This window comes from Acanthisitta chloris, unplaced genomic scaffold (genome assembly GCF_000695815.1).
Source record: "Acanthisitta chloris isolate BGI_N310 unplaced genomic scaffold, ASM69581v1 scaffold23481, whole genome shotgun sequence".
NCBI classification, from domain to species: domain Eukaryota; kingdom Metazoa; phylum Chordata; class Aves; order Passeriformes; family Acanthisittidae; genus Acanthisitta; species Acanthisitta chloris.
In genome coordinates, this window is record NW_008654686.1 from 18,544 (window position 1) to 43,302 (window position 24,759).

General features: G+C 38.4%; 1 protein-coding gene across 1 annotated transcript in view; it reads left to right on the forward strand.

Moving 5' to 3' along the window:
- ATG7 (autophagy related 7) overlaps window positions 1-23,577 on the forward strand; it is a 40,723-nt gene extending 17,146 nt beyond the window's left edge. Inside the window, exons 13-18 of the mRNA XM_009083647.1 lie at window positions 1,209-1,412; window positions 1,665-1,780; window positions 2,486-2,561; window positions 5,724-5,804; window positions 20,651-20,773; window positions 23,512-23,577. Coding sequence (XP_009081895.1) covers window positions 1,209-1,412; window positions 1,665-1,780; window positions 2,486-2,561; window positions 5,724-5,804; window positions 20,651-20,773; window positions 23,512-23,577 — 666 coding nt within the window. The remainder of the gene's footprint in view (window positions 1-1,208; window positions 1,413-1,664; window positions 1,781-2,485; window positions 2,562-5,723; window positions 5,805-20,650; window positions 20,774-23,511) is intronic.
- Window positions 23,578-24,759: the final 1,182 nt, after the last annotated feature.

The following is a 24,759-nucleotide window of genomic DNA, read 5'->3' on the forward strand; positions in this document are numbered from 1 at the left end:
TGCTTGGTTTTGCTCTTTTCATGCATACCAGAAGATACACTTTTCCATTGTCTCATTATCAAAACCAGGTGATTTTCTTTTGGTTTTTTATCAAGGGTCAATCAGTTAAATTGAAATGTTGCTAGCCAGTTAACTGAGAAGAGAGAAACAGTTTATCACAGTGGGAAGTGTTTAGCAATATTAGTAATTTCTGATGATACCAGCTGGGCCATGTTTCTCATATTTTGAAAGTGGGATACCATATTCAGGTTTTACAGGTAGATGTAGTGAGAAGATAAAGTCTTTTAATTGCTGTAGACCTGACTGTGCTGCCACAGATTCCACAGCATGGTCCTACTGTAGGACTGAGGAGAGAATAAACTCCAGGAGATATTCTCCTCCAAACTACAAGGTTGGAGGAGAATATCCAGAAGCTGTGTGAAATACTGAAGTGATGATGCCACTCAGCAGCTTGCTAGTTAGGATGGCTAATTCTTGCCAACTTCCCTCAGAGTCCTTCTTGTAAATAACTCCTGGTTGTAAGAATGGCAAATGACAAACTGCTGTACTAGAATTTCTATCAAAAGTATCTGTGTATGAAGCAGTATAGTATCCTCCTTTATGTTTTACTGGCTACAGTCATTATTGTATAGATGTTATGCTCATAACATATAGAGCTTCACATTACCCTGAGCACTTGTCGCAAACTGGTGAGACAGGGAAATGTTGACAGTGCAGTTGTGTCCTACAGCTGCTCCTGCTCCCCATGTGACTAAGCAGATGCATGTGAAAGCCATAAGTAATCATTAATTGCTTTCCTCGCTGAGCAGAAATTTTTTTTGATAACAGATGCATTTCATTGCTTGGAGTTCGTGTGAATTTTTTTTTTTTTGGTCAGCAATTGTGCATAGATTTGTGCAACAACTTGAGAGAGTCATTAATTTGTGTCACATTTCCCTGAAAGACACAGGAAAAGGCAAGGGTTTGTGGCTTTCTGAAGCAGACTTTGCTTTTGGTTTTGTTTTTTCCAAATGCCTGACAGCTGGAATTTTGTACCTGTCAGGAACTGTATTGTTTATGGCCACAGTGATAACTACACAATTAATGGGTTCTTCATTTGTCTACAGTGTGGGTTTTTTTGACATGTACAATGAATAGAAACTTGTGGCCTTTTTTCCTCCCTCCCCTTTTGGCTCACTTAAAATCTGTTGTTTCTTTATTGTTCACAGTTGGTCATCAATGCTGCATTGGGATTTGATACATTTGTTGTTATGAGACATGGCCTAAAGAAACCAAAACAGCAAGAATCTGGTGATTCATGTTGCAGCAATGCTTCTGGTTCTTCTGATCTTTTGGGATCATCACTCTTTTCAAATATCCCTGGCTATAAACTGGGCTGCTACTTCTGCAATGATGTTGTGGCACCAGGGGATGTGAGTAGAACATTATGCAAATAGTGATTATATGTTTCTTTTGATGTGACTTGAATTTTTATTTCCTTTAAATGATGCTTTATGAAGGGATTTGTTTTGTGTGGATGTACACAGGATTAAGAAACAGCTCATCTTTTATTGGGAATATCAAAGACATTAATTGCACAGAAGTAAAAGTTATTTGTGTGGCAGGACAGCTAGTTAGCTTTGAGTTACTTTTTTTCTTTCCTTTAGAATTGTCTGTCTTTGTAGTCCACCAGGGATCGGACACTGGACCAGCAGTGCACGGTCAGTCGCCCTGGATTAGCCATGGTAGCTGGAGCCCTTGCAGTGGAATTAATGGTTTCTGTTTTACAGCATCCAGAAGGGTGAGTCATTTCTGGATTGGTGTTCAGGAGGGGTTCCTTGAGAAATAAGATTTATTTATTATAATTTTTTGAGAGAAGGAGAAAGTACACATTAAGCAGGATAATTCTGTAAGGTGTAAGGTTGTTTGTTGATGACTGTAATGTATAGGTCATATCTACTATGTTAGTGTAATTTAACAGTGTTTGAGAGGGATAACTGATTCATCAAATCTGAAGTTGTTCCTTTGGAAATTGATAGTTTTCTCTCTGAGTTTAAAAGCAGAAAAGTACTAAGAATATATCTAAAGAAGTTAGTGGATCTTGGCATTCCTTTGCTGAACAGTGTTTGGGTGTAATGAGCTGTTGGAACTATGTGTCCACATGAAGACTTCGAGATAAACCACATATTGCAAATCTTACTGAAAATTAAGTGAGTCTAATACAGAAATTACTCTGAATTTCTGAAACTTGAAATTGAGGCTTGTTTTCTGTCTTTAAAATCTGTGAAAGAAAAGTAAGTTAGAAGTTGGAGTTGAGGATGTTACAAGTCTCAAACTGATTTATATTCCCATGCCAAACCTTAGTTACTGTGGAACTGACTTTCCAGATAAGTTCCTTTCCAGATTCTAAACGGCAAGCTGTAACAAAACACCTTGAAGCTTACTGGAAAGTTTGACTGTTGAGTGTGCTGTCTTGCTCTAATTTTCCTTCTTGGATTTTTGACAGTGGTTATGCCGTGGCCAGCAGTAGTGATGACAGAATGAATGAGCCACCTACTTCTCTTGGACTTGTTCCTCATCAGGTAAATAATTTGTGAGGAAATGCTTTTGTTTAAGAGCTGGAAACTGCTCATCTCAGACTCTGCCTCCTTCACAAAACTGTGCTGCACACTGATCCCATTCCCTGGACTCTCCATGATTGTGGAAAAAAATGTATAGAAAAAATATTAATCCATCAGACAGGCCCAGGCAGTTGTGTTCCTGGCACTGCATCTGTCCTACTTGTAGACACACAGTTCCTGCTACCTACCTAGCAGGAATTTGTTTGGAGCAGGCCATGTGTGAATAAGACAACCTCTGACTTTCCTGTTCCCCATCAGAGCTGACCATATCAGCATCTCAAAGATACTTTTGTTCTCTTTTTAAATCTCTTCTGAGCTCAAAAAAAGGTATTAAAATCCAGCCACCCCACAATTATTACAGTTCTCCAAAATATTCATGTATTTCTGGTGCAAAACAGCAGTCTTTTTTTCTTCTACTCAACCTACACTCTGGTTACAAAGTTGTTAAGGATACAGTTTTTCAAATTGCTGGATTTCATATTGATACAGCCCTTCAAAAACTGCCTCCTGACTTTATCCCTATAATCACACCCTCCTTGGGGATTAGAATTATTCTGTGCCTCTTTCCTTATGTTGCTATCTGAATGACTCTGGATGCTTCCATTGTATAAATAAACTATTTACTTGTTTCTAAGCAGTATTTTTAGATCATTTTGATATAATTTTTTTTTTGTGCTAAGAATTAATCTCGATTCACAAAAAGCTAAAGCTACTAGCATGTTTTCTTTGCAACATCCGGGGTCTGGTGTATGTAAAATCAGCCTGATTTTGTTTATAATTTTATGTAATAACAAGTGCTTACAACTGGGGCATCTTATGCAAGGAGATGCCCCTAGGTTCTCCCTGAGTTCAGACTCTCTGGAGTCTCTCCAGTTCTTTCTCAGAAGTCTCTCTCCCATACCCCTGAAGTTTTCCCACTTGTTGCTGTGGTCACTGTCAGCTGCAGGACTGGTAGGGAATATCCAGGTCTCAGCTGGCTTCTTCAGATGCTCTCATCATGAGGCTTTTGTCCCTGCTGGCACTCATGATCTGCTCGTCTGGAAGGTTCTAGCTTTGGCACTAACTGAGAAGTTTGTGACTGACGGGTGACTTCATCAGAATTTAGTTACTCCCATGTCCTGTGGTGTTCTCTGTAGTTCCAATGCTAATGCTGTTGGCAGACAGGCCCAGCCTGTGCCAACTGCTGTGATGTATTCAAGGGAGATTCTGTGACCTTTCACATCTCAGAAGGAAGAAAAACCCAAACCTAAATCTTGTTCATATGCTGATCTAGGTACTCCTTCTGATTTATCTTTGAAGAAGCTTTTGCTTTCTTCATTGAAAACTTAATGGCCAGATAATTACAGAAAACTATCTGAATGTTTTCTGTGATTATATGGGATGGTAATAGGGAAGAGATTTTACTTGTGCTAGGTCAGTTTGTTTGGAAAAATAACTTCAGTAATTTTGGTGGTGGAATCTTTGTGACACTTACATAGAGAGTGATTTTGTTTGAAAATGGTGAATATGCTTCAGACTTCTGAAAATCAGGTCTGTAATTTGAACCTTCCCTTCACACCTAAAAAGGGATAATGAAGAAGTAATTTATTTTACCCCAACAAACAGTTAGAAATATTACATAATATAGTTAGCATTTTTTAGAATATTTCCCATTAAAGTTTAGAAATTTTACTGTTTCTAGTGGGAAAAAAAATGATTTTGCAGTTCATGTACTTGTGGCTGTTGAGAATATTCACTGTCCAGTCAGTCCTGTCTGATTTGGTTTATAGCCCTGTATGATTTTACTTGCATTATTGCTCTGTTTTGGACTGTGCTTTCAGTTATCCATGTCAAATATGGGTTTTAAACAGAAAACGTTTCATTGAGTTGTGACTTCTGTCCACCCTGTATCTGTTTTCACATTTACATTTAGTGACTATCATCAATGTCTTTTAGACATTCTAACACAAATACAACTTCAGTGGGTATAAAATGGAAACAGACATTTTTTTCAAATCCTGTGCCATATAATTCCATTACAACCTGATGGTTTCTCTTAGCAGTCACCCATCTAGTGATCTCAAGGGCAATGTTTTTTCCAGGTGTCTAGAATTAACTGGTGCTTTCTGCTGTGGTTTTTGTGCTGTTCTTTGTTCACTTGGTTAACCCACTCATGTGGAAAAAGAAGAGCAGTAATTAATTAATGCAGAAGTCCTCTTTAGTGGGAAGGTTTTCCTTCATGTATAAAAAATGTTGCACACTGATAGACTGTCATACATGAACTGAATTTATTTCCAGGATGTGACATGGAGTTTCTTGGATAACAGAAATACAAAGCAATGTGGTACCAGAAGGACTCAATTATGTCATTTTCCTTTCTTTTTCTGGGTGTGGATTCTGTGTAAAAAATGACTGTATTTTTGTGTTCTGACACTGTGTGTGGCTTTGTGTTTCTGCAAAAATACCTTCCTGTTAATACTTGCTAAATTGCTATTGGTTTCTGCCATTCCAGTCCCATTCGGTATGTGGAGTGTAGGTTGGAAGGATTTCCACAATAGACTTCAAAATTCAGGTGTTGTCATTTGTATTGCAGAGCTACTTAAGTTCTGTTCTTAGTGACATCTCTTCATTCTAACTGACCTGTAAAAGCATGGAATAAGATCAATGATTTGTACAAATGATCAAACCTGCTGCGAAGTGTTCTCAGTGCTCTCTCTGTTAGCAGAAACTGGTCTGGAATTTTAAACTTACCTATCAGTTGTATTGTATTAACATTATAGTTTAGGAATGCACAGCAAGTTTTCAGATTATATGTTACAGAGATGGGGGAAAAAATCTGTTTAACTGGTTATGACTTTGTATTTTTGATGGCACTTTGCAAGCAGATAAGTCGAACTGCAGGTGGTGCTATGCCTCTATTTCTGGTTCTGCAGTGTTGCATTTAGAGTTGTGCCATTATTTGTGTATAGAAGATTAGTACTATGTGGTGAGTATAAATTTAGTACAGATGTTACTGGGGGGCAACTGTGTTAGGACAATATATATCCTAGTTTTAGATGTATCTTTTATTGAATGTCTGTGTGCAGTTCCTGTTGAATTTGGAAAATGCTTTGAAATAGTATTGTAATTTTCTCCATCTTCCAGATCCGAGGATTTTTATCAAGATTTGATAATGTCCTCCCAGTCAGCCTGGCATTTGATAAGTGCACAGCCTGTTCTACCAAGGTGAGTCTGGATTGTCTGCCCTTTATTTCTGTATACTCTAGGTCAGTCTTGGGGTGCTGAGGACTGCTTTGTGTTTGACATTTTCTCTGATTGATGGGAATCTGTTCTCACTTCAGTTCTTTAGCCTCATAGCCTTCTTTTATAGCTGTTTTCCAAATTTCTTTGACATCACCTATTAGCATGCAATCTCCACATAAATGCTGCAGTCAGCTGGAGAAGCCAAGCAGAGATTAGAGCTAAGATATTTCTGAAATGTTTATCGCATAAATACTGTCAAGATCTTTCATCTTTATAGGAAGGAAGAATTTTGGTATTGTTTAAGAAATTATTTGTGGTGTCTGATGAATAAATATCTTTTTAGATTTCTGGAACTTAATATCTTTACAAATATGCAAAGTTATCTTAATTTCTGGTTTGTGATACAAAACAGACATAAAGAACAATTGAGAGAAAAAGTACTTCTTAAGCTTTATTTATTGCAAAGGCTGTTCATTTTGATGCTGGTGTTGACAGTCCTGAGCCACCTCAGAGCTGACAGCTGTTGCTTGGCTCTGTGCTGTGTCCTGCTGGAACACTGGGGCACTGCTCCTGTGTCTGTGTGCAGCCTCCTCACAGCCTGGGATTACTTTCCTGTACTGTGGCCTTGAAAAGTTTTCCCTGGCAAGTTTTCTAGTGCAAGTTCAGGAAGTTTTGACTGGGATATCTTGATAGGAAGATTCAGAGGTTTTGACTCATGGTTTGGACTGCTTGGGACTGCCATTAATTTAGCTCAATTTTAGGTACCTTGAGACTGACTGCAAGAAGTTCTTTCTGTTCTTTTCACTGCACTTGTCCATCTTTCAAACAGCTGACAAAAACTCTTGGGGCACTGTCATTTTATTGAGAACTTGCACGATTTTTTCTTCCATGGTGTTCATTTTATTTCTCTAGGCTATCTGGGTACATTTGACAAGTCTTGAATGACTCTTAATGTCCATTTTCTCCTCAAAAGTTGAAGCACTAAACTTACACATTTCTAAAAATAACGGCAGTTTTATCTACCCTCTTGAATAGCTGAAATCTCACTAGTAGCTAAGTCTTTGATGGTGGAGCCTAAATTAAACTGTTAGAATAAGTTTTTTTCTTTTTACCTCTGATCCAGGACATATTGATGTACAAAACCAATAAAAATGCACATCCATGTACATAAATTAAATGCAGGTATCAATTTTTCGTTAGCAAATCATTTCCTCTTGGAGGTCATTTTAAGAGAGCCCTGTTTTACATAAACAGACTTGATGATTTAATAAAAACTGACTTGGATTTTAGCAGCTGTGCTATTCCCAGAGAGATCACTTTTCATGTGGTTTGGGTATTGAATTACTGGTGTGCTGAAAAGGTTGCTTCATTGGCGCACGTATTTCCTTACAGTAGAAACACAGCCTTTGTTTACTTTGCTAACTTTCTATTTATTAGCATAAGAGTATGTCACCCTGTATTATGTGGAAATCTGATGCTCATACTTTGAAATGACAAATCCAATTACAATTTAATTGTAGTCTGTATGTTGGTTTGTTGTGGGGGGGATTGTTTTGCTTTGGTTTTCTTGCTATCTAGCTGTTTAGCATAACTCCATCCTGCTCTGTGTCAGATTTGCTGTGCATTCTGACTTTTAGCACAGAAGTGGCTTTGCTGATATAATTGGATTTGCTGGCACCATATTTATTTTGTTCTTTCTTATGTCAGCATTCTCTTTCTTGAGCTCTTGTCACTCTTTAACTCTTAAGACATGAAACTAATGAATTGGGAATTTAAAAAATATTCCAGTGGGTTCTGAAGTCATCCAGTCCAGCTAGATGACTTGGGACAAGCAGCTAATGATCTGTGTGTTTAGAGATTAGGGTCCTTTTCAGTTTGACTCACAGCCATTACTTCATTGCTCTGTTTTTGAAGCTGAAGAGACCAGACATCCAAGCAGCCAGCAATTCTGTACCCAGAATTGTCCCAAACAGGCTGCATGCCAGAGAAGCTTCCCACAGGCAATTGTTCAGGAATTTTGGGATGGTCGCAGCAGGAAACCAATCTGTTTTTATTCTGGGCCAAATTTTCCTTGTATGATTTCCCCCACTGCCTTATTCTGGTTCTGCACAAGCATGTGCTAGAATGCAAAGCATCCCCTGTCCAAGCTGGCAGCACGGCCCTGCCAGAGGAGGAGCAGGTCTGAGGAGCACAGAGAGCTCTTCTGATGCCAAACTTGTTCTGTTACTGAGAAGGGAGGGTCCAAAGTTCTTTGGTGTAGGTATTTATTTGTAAGTACTGCTTTCCTTACAGAATGTGAATCTTAGGCTTGTTACTGTGCTAATTAAACTGTTTGCCCTCACGGGAGCAAAATGAAGATATTGTCTCATAATATTGTGGGGAGAAGCACTGCAACTCCTTAGAAAAGTAAAGTGGTCCTGATCCCGTACCACCTGAGCCTTGCAGGCAACTGGCTAAAGCCTTGCAACATAAATATTAAAATATATACCTTTCTCAATGCAAACCTGCCCGTGCTTATGTTCTAATGAGGGTAATGAGCATTTCCCTGTTATTCTTTCCCCTTCCTCCTTGTGCATCATGGAATGAACTGGGAGGCCTCACAGATTCAGAGTTTAATGTCACAAAAGATAATTGCTGTTAACCAACTTGGATATACAGCTGCCCCCTCTGATTTCCTGCAGAGCTGGGATTTCTCACCCCTGTGCTGGAAAGCTGGCTTGTTTTCCTGAAAGAGATCTCTCTCCCTCCCTAACTACTATCATTCTCATGTATAATTATCTCCACTGTGAAATGAGAAAAAAAATCAGCCTAAGAATCTCTACTACTTTTCAAGTTCTTTCTCAACATCCTATTCAGTGTGCTGAAAACTTGAGCCGCTGAAGTCGTTTTTAACCACTGAGTAATCTCACTGATTTACCATTAAATGTGCTTCGGTTTCACTGCATGTCATGAAGGGGCAGACACTGGGATCAGGGAAGGTATTCTAGGCATTATGTTACGATTTCTGTTTTCAGTCAAGATATTCCCCTACCCTTGCAGATGATTTCCCTTTTTAACATCCCAGGAATACATTAAACACTTCTGCTGTGACATTTACTAAGTGCCTGAGTTGCGTAAGTTATTTATGAGTGTTTCGGTTTTGAAATCTATCATCATGGAGACTTAACAATGCTTTCATTGTTCTCATCTGCTGGCTGCTGTGTTTGCATTTTTACTTTAAATGGTTCTGATCAGTTATGACAGTAACCTGCAATATTCAGTAACTTAGTGATGTTTTTCAGCTGAGATAATTTTCATTTTGGTTCCAGCAAGACCCTTCATATTTGCTCTGTTGCATTGAGACGAGACTTTCCTATTTGCTTTCTCCCAGTAACAGCATATTGTACAATGTGTCAGTGAAACTCTTTTTGATCTTTTTATATTATACATTTTGCAATTCCAGTATTGTGTTGATGTTAAATAGAGATGTAAAAGTCATGGGAGAAAAAAAGTTCTGTACTGAAAAAAGCATACTCTTGCAGAGCTTGCAGAAATGATGAAGGAAACGGGGAGAAATGTTTGTCCTTCAGGAATGAACACTTCAAAAATATAAAAGAATGTTTTTAAAGAGTTATTTCTGTAGCTGTGCTGTAACATTGAGTCTTCGTAACTGAGTCCATGTATAACTTTCCTTATTTCCTGAATTTACATATGTTAACATTTGACACTTCTATGTACAATGCAGCCTCTGTATTAGTATTGGATAGATTTCATTCAGACTTGAAGAATGCATCATACACCTAGGCAGATTTTCAGCATACTCAGGTAAATCTAGTACTTTTTTTTGCTCTTAAGGTGGCATAGAAATTTATCACTTTTGGATTTCTTTCCTTTTTTAAAAAGATCCTGGGCAGGATTATCTTGACCATAACTTCTTAAATCACAGGCAGTCTTTACTTCTCTGTAAATAACTTTGAAATTCAGTGAGAGAATTGAAATAATGCATTTTTTTCAAAACTAGTCATGGTGCAGGTGGGTTTACTGCTGGTTGCCTGAAAGATGTGCATTCTTGAAAATAATGCCTGGTCTTATTATTTAAAAAATACTGAATTTTTATAATAAATTCAAAAAAAAAAATAATGTGGATTATCCCAAGGTAAAGATTGCTGACAGAAGGAGGCACTAAGAATGCCACATCACACACTAAGATATTATGATCATGGTGATGTGACCATTATGATGGAATTGTGTTCCCTTAGAGGACAGCAAATGTGATCAAGAACCCAAGAAATCTTAAAAGTAACATTAAATATTAGCCTGTTTTGTGAACAGAGAAAAGGGTGTGGAATTGGTGTGTTCAGCTGTGTGCACTGGAGAAGGTGGGGAAGTGGCAGTACAGACAGGAGAGATGGTAACTGCAAAATGGCACATAAAATGACAACACTGAGTCAAATAAGGTGGGAGAGAGCTCATTATTTCTGTCCTATATCTAGGAAAAAACCACGTGATATAGGTGAGGTGTGTGTAGTTCAGGGGGGAAGTTTTATCTTGCTTAATCCATCATGATGACTGGAACCATCATGGCTAATCCTGAAGGCAGTCGTGCTGAATAAACTGCCTCACACAGAACAGCTCCAGTAGAGGCTGTAAAAGGAAGGGGCATGGGGAAAGATAGAATTTAATTATGTTCAATCTTACATCCTGCCCTGCCCCAGAATTCAGCCAGCGGGTTGGCATTGCCATGTGTCAGGATCGTCGTGGTTTGATTGTAAGTCGGAAGTGATGGATGTTTTGCAGTGGCTGTTCAGAGCTGTGGGATGCAGGGTGAGTGATGTTAATAGATAACACAGGTTGTTGACACCAAACAGCTTCCCAGCATCAACAGAAGAGAGGATTTTAAAATGTGAAACAAACTTGATGCTTTATCTTATGGTACTGAGGAGAAGTAAGTTATTTAAAAATGCAGTCAGGTCGTGAGAAGGATCGTTCAAAACTTTAACCTATACTGCTGCTGACAGCATTTACCTGTTCTCTTTTCCCCCAAGATGTGCTGATGCTTGACATCTGTAATGAACAGTTGTTCTTTGCTGTTCAAATGTGTCTTTGTTTCACCTTTTAACATATCTGTGAAATAGCTTCTGAATCAGCTTACTGCTTTGTTATGTTTTCTTCACTAAGATAAATCTAACAAACATGAAAGAATTCAGGAGACTTTATTTTTCTTTTTGACTATTCTCTCTTATTCTGTTGTAATTTACTTGGAGTTACAGCAGGGACTAATTTCTTGCTGTTGCTACTTACTGTTTCTTTTGAGGAGAAGGAACTGTGCTTCTCCACAGCAAATCAGTAAGACATTATTCCATTTTTGCTTATGTTGTTAATGTATTGATCCCTATTAAGAATCGACATGGTGCATAAAAAATGAAAGTTCAGTTTGTGTCTTGTGAGACTAAACCACCCACCCAAATACTTTCACATGGGTGAGGATCTGTTTTGTGTTCAGGGCTCTGAGAGGGGGATGCATTTCTAACTTTGGACTTTGGGATAGGTAAATCTTAGCCTCTCCCAAGCTAGCAGCTGGATGTGCAGTGTCAGAGGGTCAGTTTTTAGTGTGGGTGTTTGCAACTGTCTTTAAATGTTGAAAACTGGAGGTTTTTGTCTTTCATGTTTTGCTGAGCAAAAGCAGTTTTTATTAGCCAGCCCCACATCCTAAGAGAAGTGATCCGTTTGTCCTCATCAGGTAAGACTTTTGGCTGCACAGGAGATGCAACCATTGCAATCTCAGGGAGTGTAAGTACAATTTGCCATGGAAAATGAATTTAAATAACAGAGTAAACCAGCATTTCACCTCAGGTTATTATGGTTTGGGATCTTGGCTTCGTGACACAAGGGAGTAGATAGCAAGGGTTTACTACAAAGTGCATTTAGGAGCCATTCTTCAGTATTGAGTTCTTTGCAATGCAAGTTTTGAATTCTGCTGGTTAAATGTTTAAGAAGGTTTCTTGAGAGGGAGAGAGAAAGAGAAAGGGAGGAAAAAAAGAACAGATAACATAAAACTCTCTGAAATTTGTTTTATTCTCTCTTTCTTTTGCTCCAGAAAATCAGCAGTTCTGTTGTTATTCTAGTTTTGGAAGGGTAAAGTTGCTAGATCTAGAATCCCTTTCGAGTAATAAGTAACATACTTTTGCCCTTCAGAGAAGAAAACAAATGATTTTGTTATAACGTATTTCTTTTCTTTGGTCAATTTTGAAATGTTTCCTGATGTTTAAGTGAAATAGCATGTCAGTTGCTGCTGATGTGGCAGTGTACCATGTTAGATAGTGGAATCAAAGCTACGTTGCAGAGAATCCCAGAATTTGGTCCAAGAAGCAGCTGGTGAAACTAACTCATCCATGGCATTGACTAACTTACTTGTCTCTGAGGTAAATGGCATTAAAAGAACTAAAAATATGTTCCAGTAATTATTCAGTGTTCTTAAATGGATGTAAGATATTATTTTAAGCAGTTCTGAGTGGGGGAGAGAGTGGTTTATGAAGTCCATCTTAAACAGAAATGTGTATTATCCAAAATAAAAGAAAAAATGCAATTAATTGAAGTCTTATTATGTGAAAATACTTATATAGCTTCTGGGCCATTGATGAAATTACTTTTCCCATTGTTAAGTTTAACTTTAAAATGCTGGGTTTTAAGGGGAAGAAACATCACATTGTTAAAAACAATGGTTTCATCTTTCTGATAGATTGTATTTCTGTTGCATTTAAACTAAATACTATGAGATTTTTTGTTTTCTTGCTTTCCCCCCAATATTTCTTCTTCCTCCAATGCAATTACATTCTAACTATAATTAGTAGAAAGTAAAGGGCTGTCAGTCAGGACAGAGACAACGTCACTGCGGTTTTCTAGGTATTGACATGTTCAATATGTAACTGTGCCTAGAATACCATTTTGAATTATTTATTCTAATGGCAGCTGTGTGCTGTCTTGTCATCTCTGTAAAGCTCTTAGAGAATTCCCTTTCTGTCAGTAAAAAAAAAACTGTACAAAAATACTTCAGCTTGAAATATCTACTTGCTGACAGACTCATATAAGAATTGCAAAAACTTGGAGAGTACTGAGCTGGATTAGAACCTGGGAACATACAGTGTGTAGTGATGGGATGGTGCTGGTGTTCATCCTGCCACTGCTGAGTTTAGCAACCACTCAACTACCTCATCCTGTAGGTTTCCATCAGGAACTCGAAAGGTCAGGTCTTCATTTTGCTGCATAGGAGTAATTTGTAATTGTTCTTTTCACTTCCTTAAGGTTTTTTCATTCTTCTGTTTCCTTATTTATTGTTCAGGTATTCCAAGACTCCAGTGCATATTTGGCAAAGAAAATATAGACACATTATGCTTTCCTATATTTAACTATTGTAGTTTTTTCTCATGTGCTTTTCTGCATTCTTCTTGTGGCAGTCTTTGACAGGAGTCTGTCTACATCCATACCTGTTTCCTTTTGTTGAACTTACCAAATCATCAGCCTCAATTTATTGGAAAACTGTTCTTTTGACTGAAAACGCCCATGTAGGCATTTTTTAACAGTTTATGTTAAGTTTGACTTTTATTCCATTTTTTCCTTGTTTTTACAGGGTTGCCTCTATCTAGCAGAGTTACTGGTTTTCTTTGAAACTGGTAAAAAGTGAAGGAATTTTAATTTTAAAACATGATAAAATAACTGAACTTGATGAAATCCAGGAAATAAGGTTTTGAAGAAAATGCTGTTGTTCTGCCAACACATCTATGTTTTCCATAGATGATATAGCACATTGAGATAATAAAATCCTCTGCTGTGAAATAGTCTACAAAATGTGGACTTTTAGGCTGGAGATCTGGATTTGGGAATTACTGAGCAATTTCTTCCTCAGGCAGTGATAATTTTGGGGGCTTAGTGCCTGACAGATTGTGCTTATTGTTGCAGTGCTGATGGCAGGGGAGAGCTGGATGGAACAGATGACTCTGTGCAGCACCCAGTCATTCCTGGCTTTTGGCTTGCTTGAGACAACCCTTCAGAGAAGGAAGGGCCACTGCAGCCTTTGTAGAATCAAACTGTGCAGCAGCCAGACGAGCCCTCAGCATCAGGCAGTTGCTTTTCTGTGAGAAGAATCATTTTCTTAGCTGCTGGGGGAAATGCCCTTGCTTCACTCCTAGCGTTAGGGATTCTTTGCAGACAATGGATGCTGCTTCTGGGCTGTTCCATCACAGCAAAGCCGAGGATTGTGCCAGAGGTGCCTGTCCCTATATATGGGTAACACGTTATCCAGTCCCAGATCAGCAGTACCCTCAGATGGGACTGGGAAAGGGAAGGGCTTGCTGCAGTGGCTGTACAATGGGTGGTGACTAATGCCAAAATGAACTGGAGCCAAGCATGTTGTAACAGCTTATGAGCTAATCAGCATAAATTTTGGACAGGAAGCAGAATGGGATAAATAAAGTTGTAAATATCCATCCGGTGTGAAATGTGGAGTGAAGGAGAGATAGCTATTAAGGTGACTGAAGGGTATACCCGTGTGTTAAAAGAGGTCAGGACAAATGATCTAATGATATTGGCTACTAAAACACTCTTTTGTTTGTCTTTCTCAGTCTCTCAAATGGAGATGTTTATATTCTTGTGCTGTCCCTCTTTCTTTATCCCTTTCCTTCCTTTCATTTCTATTTACTAATACTTTCAGGCAGGGAATGCCTTAAACTTGTATGCTGTGCAGTACAGAGTCCTTACTGACTGGGATCTGAAGATGCTGTAATGTTTAAAATAATTTATGAGAAATATCTAAAAAGGGAGGCGTAGCTAAAATAAAAACCTTGCACTTTTGTCTGTATTATTAGCCCATCAGTTCCTATCAGGAAAAATGGTTACTTGTATCTAAAACACATCCAGGTTATTTCAGAAAAGCTCCCAAGAGCTAAATGTTGACAAGACCATGCTTAAACTGAGCTATCTTAAATTGCTAAGAACTCTTCTACTTCCCTGCTCTAAATTAAACCAGCGATCTTTTTCTTAAATGATTTTTCAGCACATTGTACACAAATTTGCTTGCATTTTTAATAGTGACGATGGGAAGTAGAAAGTTGTGTATGCAGAGAGTGTCTTAATTCTTTGGACATGAGCCAAAAGTGATGCCATTTTTGCCTTGTGTATAACCTTCCAGTGTTTTCAGATTAGCCTCGTTCAGTGTGCACCTGGAGTACAGCCTTCTGCAGAACTTTATGTGATCTTGTTCTTAAAGCTTCCTCAGGTACAAATGCACAAGGGTGTATAATCATCTGTACACACACTTTAGATGATACTTGGAGGATTAGCTAAAGATGACGTGTCTTTGGTGCTCATATAGCACTGTCAGAGTTTCCTGTTTCAGTATCATGAACTGTGTCCCTGAAAAATCATGTTCTTCAGAGAAGTTCCAGTTTGTTTTATTCTTTTGCATAGATGTATTAAAGCATCACCTTATTAGTCTTTTCTTTAGAACATTTTAAGATCAAATGGCTATAAAAATTGAGAGCTTTATGAAGAAGGAAGTGTCTAGGAGATGAGTATTTTTTAAGGAAACCAGAATTATGGGTCTCGTGGTCAAATTTTGAACATCAGCATTGCTGCCTCTGCAACTGCCTAGGCCAAAGGGCCCAATGGCTTATTTTATTCCTATTTAGGAGGATACTTCAGCATTGTCAACCTTACTAAACTTGCTGTTTTACTAGCAGATATATTGAATTTGAACTTTGAAGAGTGTAACTGGCAAGACTTTTAATCTGTTTTATTTTCCATGCAGCTGTTGAAACCAAAATGCCTCTTTCAACAAGCTAACACACTACTTGTCTATTCATTCTGCATTGCCTCTGATAACCAGAGTGCAAACATCTATAGGCATATCAAATTCCTAAATAGAACATTGAATGTTGTGATTTTCCTGACTCTGAAATATTTAGTGAGGTATCTGTCCCCTTTGGGAGGAGTCAGGACAGGGAGGGAAGTGTGATGTCTGCTTTGAGTAAAGTGTTAAACCCGGGAAGAGTGTAAAACACAGCACCCTCTTGGTTTGGAGATAGGCTGCCCAGAGATCTTTTTTAGTGTCAACAACCAAACTGGAAGCATTAATTTCTTATTTTATATTTCCTGGAAAGGAAACAACGCTATTTGAAGCTCTACAGATGTGAACTACTGAAAAAAGAAAAAACCCAAACCAAATGTAAATACTGGTAAAAAAAATTTAAATTTATGTGACAGAAGTAAGACATCAAACATGAGCCAATTTTGCATCAGTAGCCAGGTTCTTTGGGTTAGGAGCTTGGTTTTTGTGTTTTTGCTTAACCAGATACTAACTTTCATGCTATAAAGCAATCCTGGAGGCAGATTCTCGTCTGAATGGCTTTCTACCCAGCAATTGAGACTTCTTTATGAAGATCACTGTTAACAAGAATATAACACCAAGGCTGCACATCTGTTTCTCATTTCTAAACAAGTTCTTTTACTCTAAGCCTGTCTTTTCCTCCTGCCATGAGGTTTTAATTTTTTTTCCTTCAGTAAACAGACCAGAATGAAGAGATTGCTAATGAACTGGGTTACTGGGTATCGTTTACACAGAAGGCTTTGGCAGTACATTTATTTGTCCCTGTCGTGATAATGTGCATCCACAGCTTCATTTATTCTGTTAAAATACCTTAATGTGGAAAACCAGGTGTAGTTCTGGCTCTGTGAAATGGTGACTGGAACTGGGGTAGCATCAACCTGAGAGCAGGTTTTCCTGTGTTAGAAGAGGGTGGGTTGAAAATGTGCCTTCTGGCAGTGTTTGTAGCAGCCATGAAAGGCAGAAGACATGCTGCTTTCCAGTTCCCTTCCTAAGCTCTGACAAGTGACCTGCAAGGGAGAAAAAGATGAGTTCCTTAATACATTTTTATTGCTCCAGCATGCCAGACTGGGCACAAGAATTATATCCTTCTCGTTCTTTTTGTTGCTGCTTTGGAAGTTTTTTCCTGCTTGAGAAAATGAAATGCTACATAGTGACATGTCACTGAATGACAGGAGAGGGACACGTTTATTCCCAGAAAAGGTTCATGCAGGAGTTTTTTCCATCTGTGGTCAGATAGTGACTAGTTTGAGATCAATAATAATTAAAATTATAACATCTCTGAAGATTTTTCCTGCCATATAGCTGTTACTCAGCATGTCACATGGGTACTGAGTATGGTGTTTGCAGCAAAGAGGGTTGTTCAGAAGTGCAAAATCAAGCTCATGCCAGCCATGAGCCTCTGGACTCTGCTGGACATGATTAAAGAGGAGAAAATTTCCTTTCCACGCGGCAACAAATTTGGCGGTTATTAAATCTGGAATTACTTTTTTTAATTATTTGGTGTCTAGACCAGTTTGATTCCTGATGACCCCCAGAGTGTCCCTGTGTGGTCTCTTGGCATAGGAAACTGAGGTGAGTTTTATTTTGCCGCATTGTTTTTCCTTTCTGAGGTCCATTCAGTGGTTGCTGAATTAATATATGCCACGTTGCATTTATCAGAGGACAGCTGCTACCGAGCTTGGGAAGTAAAGGCTAGATGTGGGCAAGTTAATGGTGTTTATCCCTTTTGCAGTATTGTAAAGTTTTAATCATCTGAATTGGGAAATAAATTCCCTGAGGGTGACAAAATGTTCTTTCAGTTGGTGCCTCTATTAAACAGATTTCATTATAGCATATGTCATCTTTAATGGTGCCACCACTGCTCAGGCAGCAATGGAGTGATGCTGCCAGGTCATTCTTTGGCTCTCTGATAGGTTGTTCATTGGGCTACATGGCTGGAATTTGAGATTTCAACCTAGTTAACACGTGCTTCTATGCAGCAGACTGTTCCCAGTATAAAAGGCAAGTAGTTATAATCAGCAAGTACACTTTTTGATAAAGCTTTTCAGGCTTCCATGGTTGCTACCAGAAGAAAAAATATCCTGTATTGTTGTACTTTAGGTATTTAAGATCCTGTGTCTGTGTCAGATTTGTTACCCAAGCCTAAATTTGCTGTTGTAGCACTGTGAAAAGTCACTGCCATGCAGCAGTGTGGCATGATGGAGTTTAACTCTTTCCATAACTGTAGCAGATTGGGTCATTATTGTGTATCAGTTCTACACAGCTTGAAAAAAGAATCTACAGTTCACTAGGTCCAAAAACAGTATTCCTGCAACTCATGGATCTGTGGTGTTATTAATGCTTTGTTAATACTTTAAAAGACACTTAAATTAAGAATTCCTGGTCTCTTCCATGCCAATCACAATACAAAGGGCACTTGGATTTGTAGAAGTTCTTTCAGGTGGTTCATCCAAACCCAGTGCTGGACACTGTGGCTGTAGTCATGCTGTCTGCTCTGTGTGAGCACACAAGAATTCATTCCTAGCTATGGCAGGGAGTATAGGAAACTTAAGCACATCCCTGAGATAAACCAGGGCAGCTCATGCACAGCACCCTGCCACACTGAAGTCATGGACTTACTGAGGAAGCAATACCTGGAAATTCTCACTTGAGGCTTGAGTCACAGTTTTTGGAAACGAGGATCAAAGCATAGTTAGCTGAGTAACAATATCAGTCACATTCAAAGGGTGTGTGATAGACAACTTGTATATAGTAAGGTTGCACTCAATTCCCTGCTCTGTTCATAATATTTGCATATCCTAGGGTAGTTTACATCTTTAAACAAGTTTTACCTCTGGGAAGAGACCAAAATATCTTGCTGTTGTTGCCCCTGCATTTCTTTGATGTGCTGTAATATTTTAGAATAAGGCTGTGGTTTAATGTGTGTTGGCTGGAGATGCTTTCAGCGTACCATGACCTGTAATCTGGCCTGCATCATCCAAAAGCTGCTTCCTGAGCTCTGTAGTGGGAGTCCAACAAAGGAAAGCAACAGCAGCACATTTGATAATGACAATAGCTCTGAGGCATATGCACAGGCAGGACTGGAAACACACCCCAAGTTTAGAAGTTGCTGTCTGTGGGCAGTGTTGGACATAGAGCCATATGCAAGACATTCCTGCACATTGGATGTTTCAGTAGAATCGTGGAACACAGAGTAGTCATTAAATAGATGTGTCTATCCACAGTGCAATTTCACCATAGTTAAGGGCTGATATTAAGAGGACACATCTCAAATGAAAAGCTGAAGTTATGCAGTTCTCTGCATTGCACTGTGAACAGTCAGATTACTTTGTTCATCTTGGGAATAAAAAAAAAAGCAAGAAAAAAAACACGAAGATTAATACCCTTTGTCCTTTCCTTTTTTAATTTCTGGTTATGTTTATGGGTCATTACACAAATACACAAAACCCCATGTATGGCAAAATAACTCTTTAAAGTATGAAGAACAATTTCTCCAGATTTAAAAGAAGAACATGAAGCGCAGGTTTTATTTATTTTAGTAGCATGAAGTATGGTCAAGAGGGTGCCAAATGTTTGTCATAGTCACCTACATTTGTCTTCGTCGTGTTACAGTTGTTTCTGTTTGTGTTTTTTGAAATGCAAGTATTCTGTAGGTAATTTTGCTGGTAAGAGGACACTTTGCATGAAGATCCCAGTCTGGTTTTATCAGTAAAGTTACAATGCTGTCAGATAAACATAAATATATTTTTTAATGAGCTTGAATCCCTGTTGGATCAGTGTAAATGCTCACTGGGCATGTTTTGCTGAAGGATGCTCTTGGTCTGTGTAAGTTCCCACAGTTTTATCAATGCAAAGGTTGATTGAGACCATTAGGAGTTCTTAAGCTAGGAAAGACTAAGATTGTTCAAAGTTGTGATCTGGGTGAGTTAGGTGAATTCATAATTTCTACTCTTGTGAAAAGCTTTCTTCTTCTTGATCCAGGGTGATCCTGATGATCCTTCTGCTGCCTCTCCAGCTCCAATACTGTTCCTTTGTGTTTAGATATTGTGTGGGTTTGAGGACCCTGCGTGCATCCTGCTCTGCTAGATGAAGTTCTATAGGAAAAGTTGCTTTGCAGTCTGTCAAGCTCAGCTGATTCATCTGTGAGACTGGGGACAGCAGAGCAGGATACTCAATGGTCCGTGGGAGAACTCAGAACAAAAATAGGGAAACAATAGATACTGAGATTGCTCAATCATAAGTTCCTTCCATTTTCTGGCTACCTGCTGTCACAAAACTTGTAGAATCACATGCATCTTTGACATTTCTCTTCCCTCCATTCCTCTCACTGGATTGAAACCAGCCAAATAGTTAGCTAAGCTAAAGCTGCATGAAATAAAATTTGTCATGGCCAGGGGGCTGAGAGGAGCATAGGCTAAAACCTTCCTCGTGGTGCTTGTTGGAGTCTGTAAGGTTCTCCAAAGAAAAGATAAACTGGGAAAATTAGAGCAGAAAAATAGAGAGTGCTTTCAGATACAATAGTCTTAGAACCATGAACCTCTGGGGACTGGGAGGATGTTGGACTTGGACACCGAGTCGGAGGATTTTTCAGTCTGTCCCAGCATGGTTCTTTCCCCTTAACTGATACACTGGAACAGTCTTTTACTGTGTTTTGTGTAATTCAAATGCTCCTTTCATGACTTTGCAATGAGGTTTTTCTTCTTGCCATATCATCTGTCTTGTTATAAGCTTAAAAATGTGTTTAAACCAGGAAATCTTAAACATTACTTCTCTCCACTCTTGCCTCACTTTGTAAATGGAGTTGGGGAAAATGATTGTTCTGTTCTCTGTAATTTTTACCTGTTTACACTATATAGTTGTTTTCTGAGTGTTTAGAAAGATTGTTCTTTTATTTTGTGAGCAAAATAGGATAATGAATCATATTATGGGTATTATATTTGAAATACTTTTCTGTTTGTTTATTTGACAGGTCCTTGACCAGTATGAACGAGAAGGGTTTAATTTCCTAGCTAAAGTTTTTAATTCTTCACATTCCTTCTTGGAAGACTTGACAGGTCTAACTTTATTACATCAGGAGACACAGGCTGCTGAGGTAAGAAAATACAATTTGGTTGTTAAGAATTAGCCATGTAATGAAATGAATCACTGATAGAATCAAGCAGTGGGATTTGATTTATGGAAGGATTTACACAATCCATATGCATACTGCATCCAGTGAGATAGGATGGGTCCTTTTAACATTATAGAATTGGAAATACTGTTGGATCTGAGAGATCAATCTTTTGTAAGCAGAGATGATGGGCTGCATGTTGACAGGTCGTTAGGAATTGTAGCACTATTATTAATTGTTTGATTGTCACATTTTGTGAAATTACAGAAATATTTTAAGTAACAGTTGCTGCTTGACAGTTCTGAATTTATGTTGAGAAAGTCTCTATTGTCTTGTGATATGCATTTCACTGGCAGTGGACACTGTGGTTGGTGCTACCTGATCATGGGTAGCCATGTAGCACAGTGCCCATGAGCATTGAGAACCACAGCATTGACACAGGGTCCTAGGAAGGTGAGACATTCTCATAAATTAATCATAAGGTTTTGTATCTGAGTTTTCAAGTATTTCTTCTAAAGAAAACAATTGTCCTGTGTTATGTGGTGTAAGAAAATCAACTGCCATTTGAGGTCAAGTAAAATGTAGTTATTGTACTGCTCAATGGATTATAATATGGGTAAAACAATGCTGCTTCATTGCCTAGTGATGCAAGTTGTCATGTGGCAAGAAATTGGGGTAAGTTTTGTTCTCATGGGAGATAGAGCTGTCTAAAGAGTTGTGGTACTGAGTATGTCCTGTAAAAAATTAAACAGGTGTCATAGAATGGCAGACTGGTTTGGGATGGAAGGAACCTTGAAGATCATCTAGTTCCAACTCCCTGCCGTGGGCAGGGACACCTTTCACCAGACTAGGTTGCTCAGATATCTGTCTTAATACTATATTTTAATAATTATTTGTATTCCTTACTCTGTCTGCCAATGTCTATAGCATTCTACATCTCTAATTTAATTTTGGCTAGTTGTGTCACATGGATGTTTCTGAAGTTGGCTTTGAGAAGGGATTATTCAGTTACTACAGACTGTGCAAATGGTATAGCTGTTTTTTCAGCTGGAAATGGCTCAAGGGTGTTGCTTAATAAGGTTTGGGGGGATAATGATGACTTGGCTCTCTGTTTCATGTTTTAACCTTTTAAAATAATTGGAGCAGATGCTGGAAACATTAAACTGTAAAATACCTGATGCATTCTTAAATCAGCCTGGTAATACCTAGAAAAAATTAAAATATATATATGAGAATGATCCAAGAAAGGAAAACAAATACCTTTTAACTCATCACTCATTAACAGTAAGAATAATTGTAGTCTGATTGCCATGCCTGAGTTTTAGTCTTCTAAGCAATGTCTATACTGCTAATGACAGTGTGGAAAAGAATTACAATTGCCCTAGTTAGTAATGGAATATTCTGCAGATATGAATAAATTTCTGGTGCAGCTTCAGCATGAATACAGGTGTTTGCTTATGAAGTTTTAGATACTCTCTACAACATGTAGTCTGTGAGTTTATTGCAACTCACTGAAGTTCGAAGCTTAACATAAAAACTAGAATTAAGTGTGCTTTAAAAAATCCTTGGGTTCATCAGTGAGGTGTATGCAGTGAAATCATTGCTCATAGGTGGAAAAATTGGCATACAAAGTATTTGCAGAGCTAATGCTTTCAAATTAGCCTAACTACCATAAAACCAGTGACTTTTCTTGCTTGCTTCCCTGTAGTATTGCTGTACATTTGTGAAAATTCATCTGTTTTATCAGACTGCTTTAATAGTCTTGGTAAAGTTTGTGTCTGGGAAGGTTAAGATCTGACAGATTATCTGCAGATTCTGCTTGCTTGCTTTGGAGAAAAAGACCTATTCTTTGCTTACATTTTGCCACTGTTGGCTCTGAAAAACAAAGAGGTTGTTTTGTAGGCTCCCACTGCTCCCTCAGTACATCATCTGGGGCAATTTTAAAAAATTTAGGTGCACAAGAGAGTGCTTTTAGTATATTTTATGCTGAATTATTCTTGTATTATGAGGTCATTTTTCTCACCCAGTGGAGTTGGTGAGTGTGAGGTCTGCGGAATAGTTTTTCAGGTTTCTGCCCACTTTGGAACTGCTGTTGGCAAAATGTGCTCTGTAAAATGAAGACATTAGATTTGTTAACATTGTTGCTTCTTAGGCTGGTTTGAGATATTCTTGTTACATGCTAAAGACTGCAGCAAAAATAGGGAGAACTTTCATAGGACATGTATGGCCTTCTGGTGATTGCAATACTTGATTGTTCTGTTGAGAAGTTATATGCCTTTCTGCACTCAGACTCTTTGGAGGGATGTTATAGATTACTGGTGGGTTTGGAGACCATAAAAATGGCTTCTGGTAATGGAAGATTTTCCTTTCCTCCTGTCTAGGAAAATTTGGCCAGTGCTATAAAGACTGTAAAGAAAATAGACTTGCAAAGTTACATGCCATCCAACCTTATATTTACTGCAGTAACATCATAATTGGGTTGTAATTTCTTATATAAAATCACTGATATTTGGCTAATAAACTTCTATCTGAGAGGGAAACTACTAATTTTGTTCTTTTTTGAAAGGATCACTCTTAAAATGTTGATTCATTAAGAGTGTTTATTTGAATGTTTTGCTTAGAGTGTTTTGTTGTGGTCACAAAAACTGTCATGCTGGTTTGTGCTGCAGCATATCACATCTGGAGTGTAATCACACATTGAACCTTTTTAATTCACGTAGATGCTTAGCTGCTTTCATGATGTGTGTATGGAACTGGTGTCAGGAGAAATTGCTTGTAAGTTTTGAGCTGCTTAAAAGAGATTGTGGGTAAGTGATGCATGTTCTCTAGGAGTGACTGTTGAACAGAACATTTTTGGATGGCCTGCAGTTTCCATGAAAACTCTCCCTGCGTTATTAGCGCAGACTGTGTTTGCCCAGATTAAAGCGATACCATTTACAGTAAGATCTGGGAGACTTTTCACTTGCTGAATATCCTTTTTAGTTGCAGTGTTCAATTTCCTGTTCCAGTGCTGTGCTGTTGACCTAAGTACTAATACCATCTTGACATGCTTTACCTTATCTTTTTCAAATGACTGATAAGAATATAATCATAATTCAGTATGCAGCCAGAGAAGGAATCATAATACAGATTTAGTTTGTGGTTTTTAAATGTATGCTGATTGCAGGGTTTAGTTTAGAGCACCTGTTTCTTTGGCATGAGGTGCATCAGGAAGTTATAAATGTTCTGCATTACTTTCTTAGCATGACCATTAAATAATAATTGCATTAGCAAGTGTTTCTATTCTATCTTGAAATGACAGTGAATTTCAGGCATATGCTTTTTCCACATCTGGCTTTAATTTAGGTTGTATGGAACTGCCCTTGGGTTTTTTTAATACCAGTTAGATATTTATGTACAGCTTCAGCAAGAGACTCTGATGACACACATGGCTTTGAAGGCCAATAGAAGCTGTGGGAAACTCCCATGTCAGCACTTGGACCTTGTTTCCATTGGATACAGTTCACTTTGGGAGCTGCCCAAGCTCATGTAAAAACTGCACTTCTGTTTTCCAGTACACTTTGTCCCCTTGCTCCTAATCTAAACTTGTTAATTTGACACTTGTTCAATGTGTAGTCAAGTTCAGTAGCTGGGCTTAAAGTAGAGACAGCCTATGCATCTCTTGAGTTACTGATCAGAGACTGGAGGTGTTGATTTGGAGCCAGAGCAACCAAGTGAATGATTTCCAGTTCAGAACTTGGTTGAGCTGCCCATGATGGTTGTGGATCACAGCACATCCCTACAACCAGCTGGTTTGCTCTCCACATACACCAGACTGAACCCTGCTCTGCAGGTATTGGGTATTGGGCTTTGCTGCTGTGGAGAGCTCTTTATATTCAACCTGATGTAAAATTACAGCTTCCCTGATAGGCACTCAGCTACTCTGTGTAAAAGGCTGTGTTTTACTGATGTGCACACTGCTGCCAGTG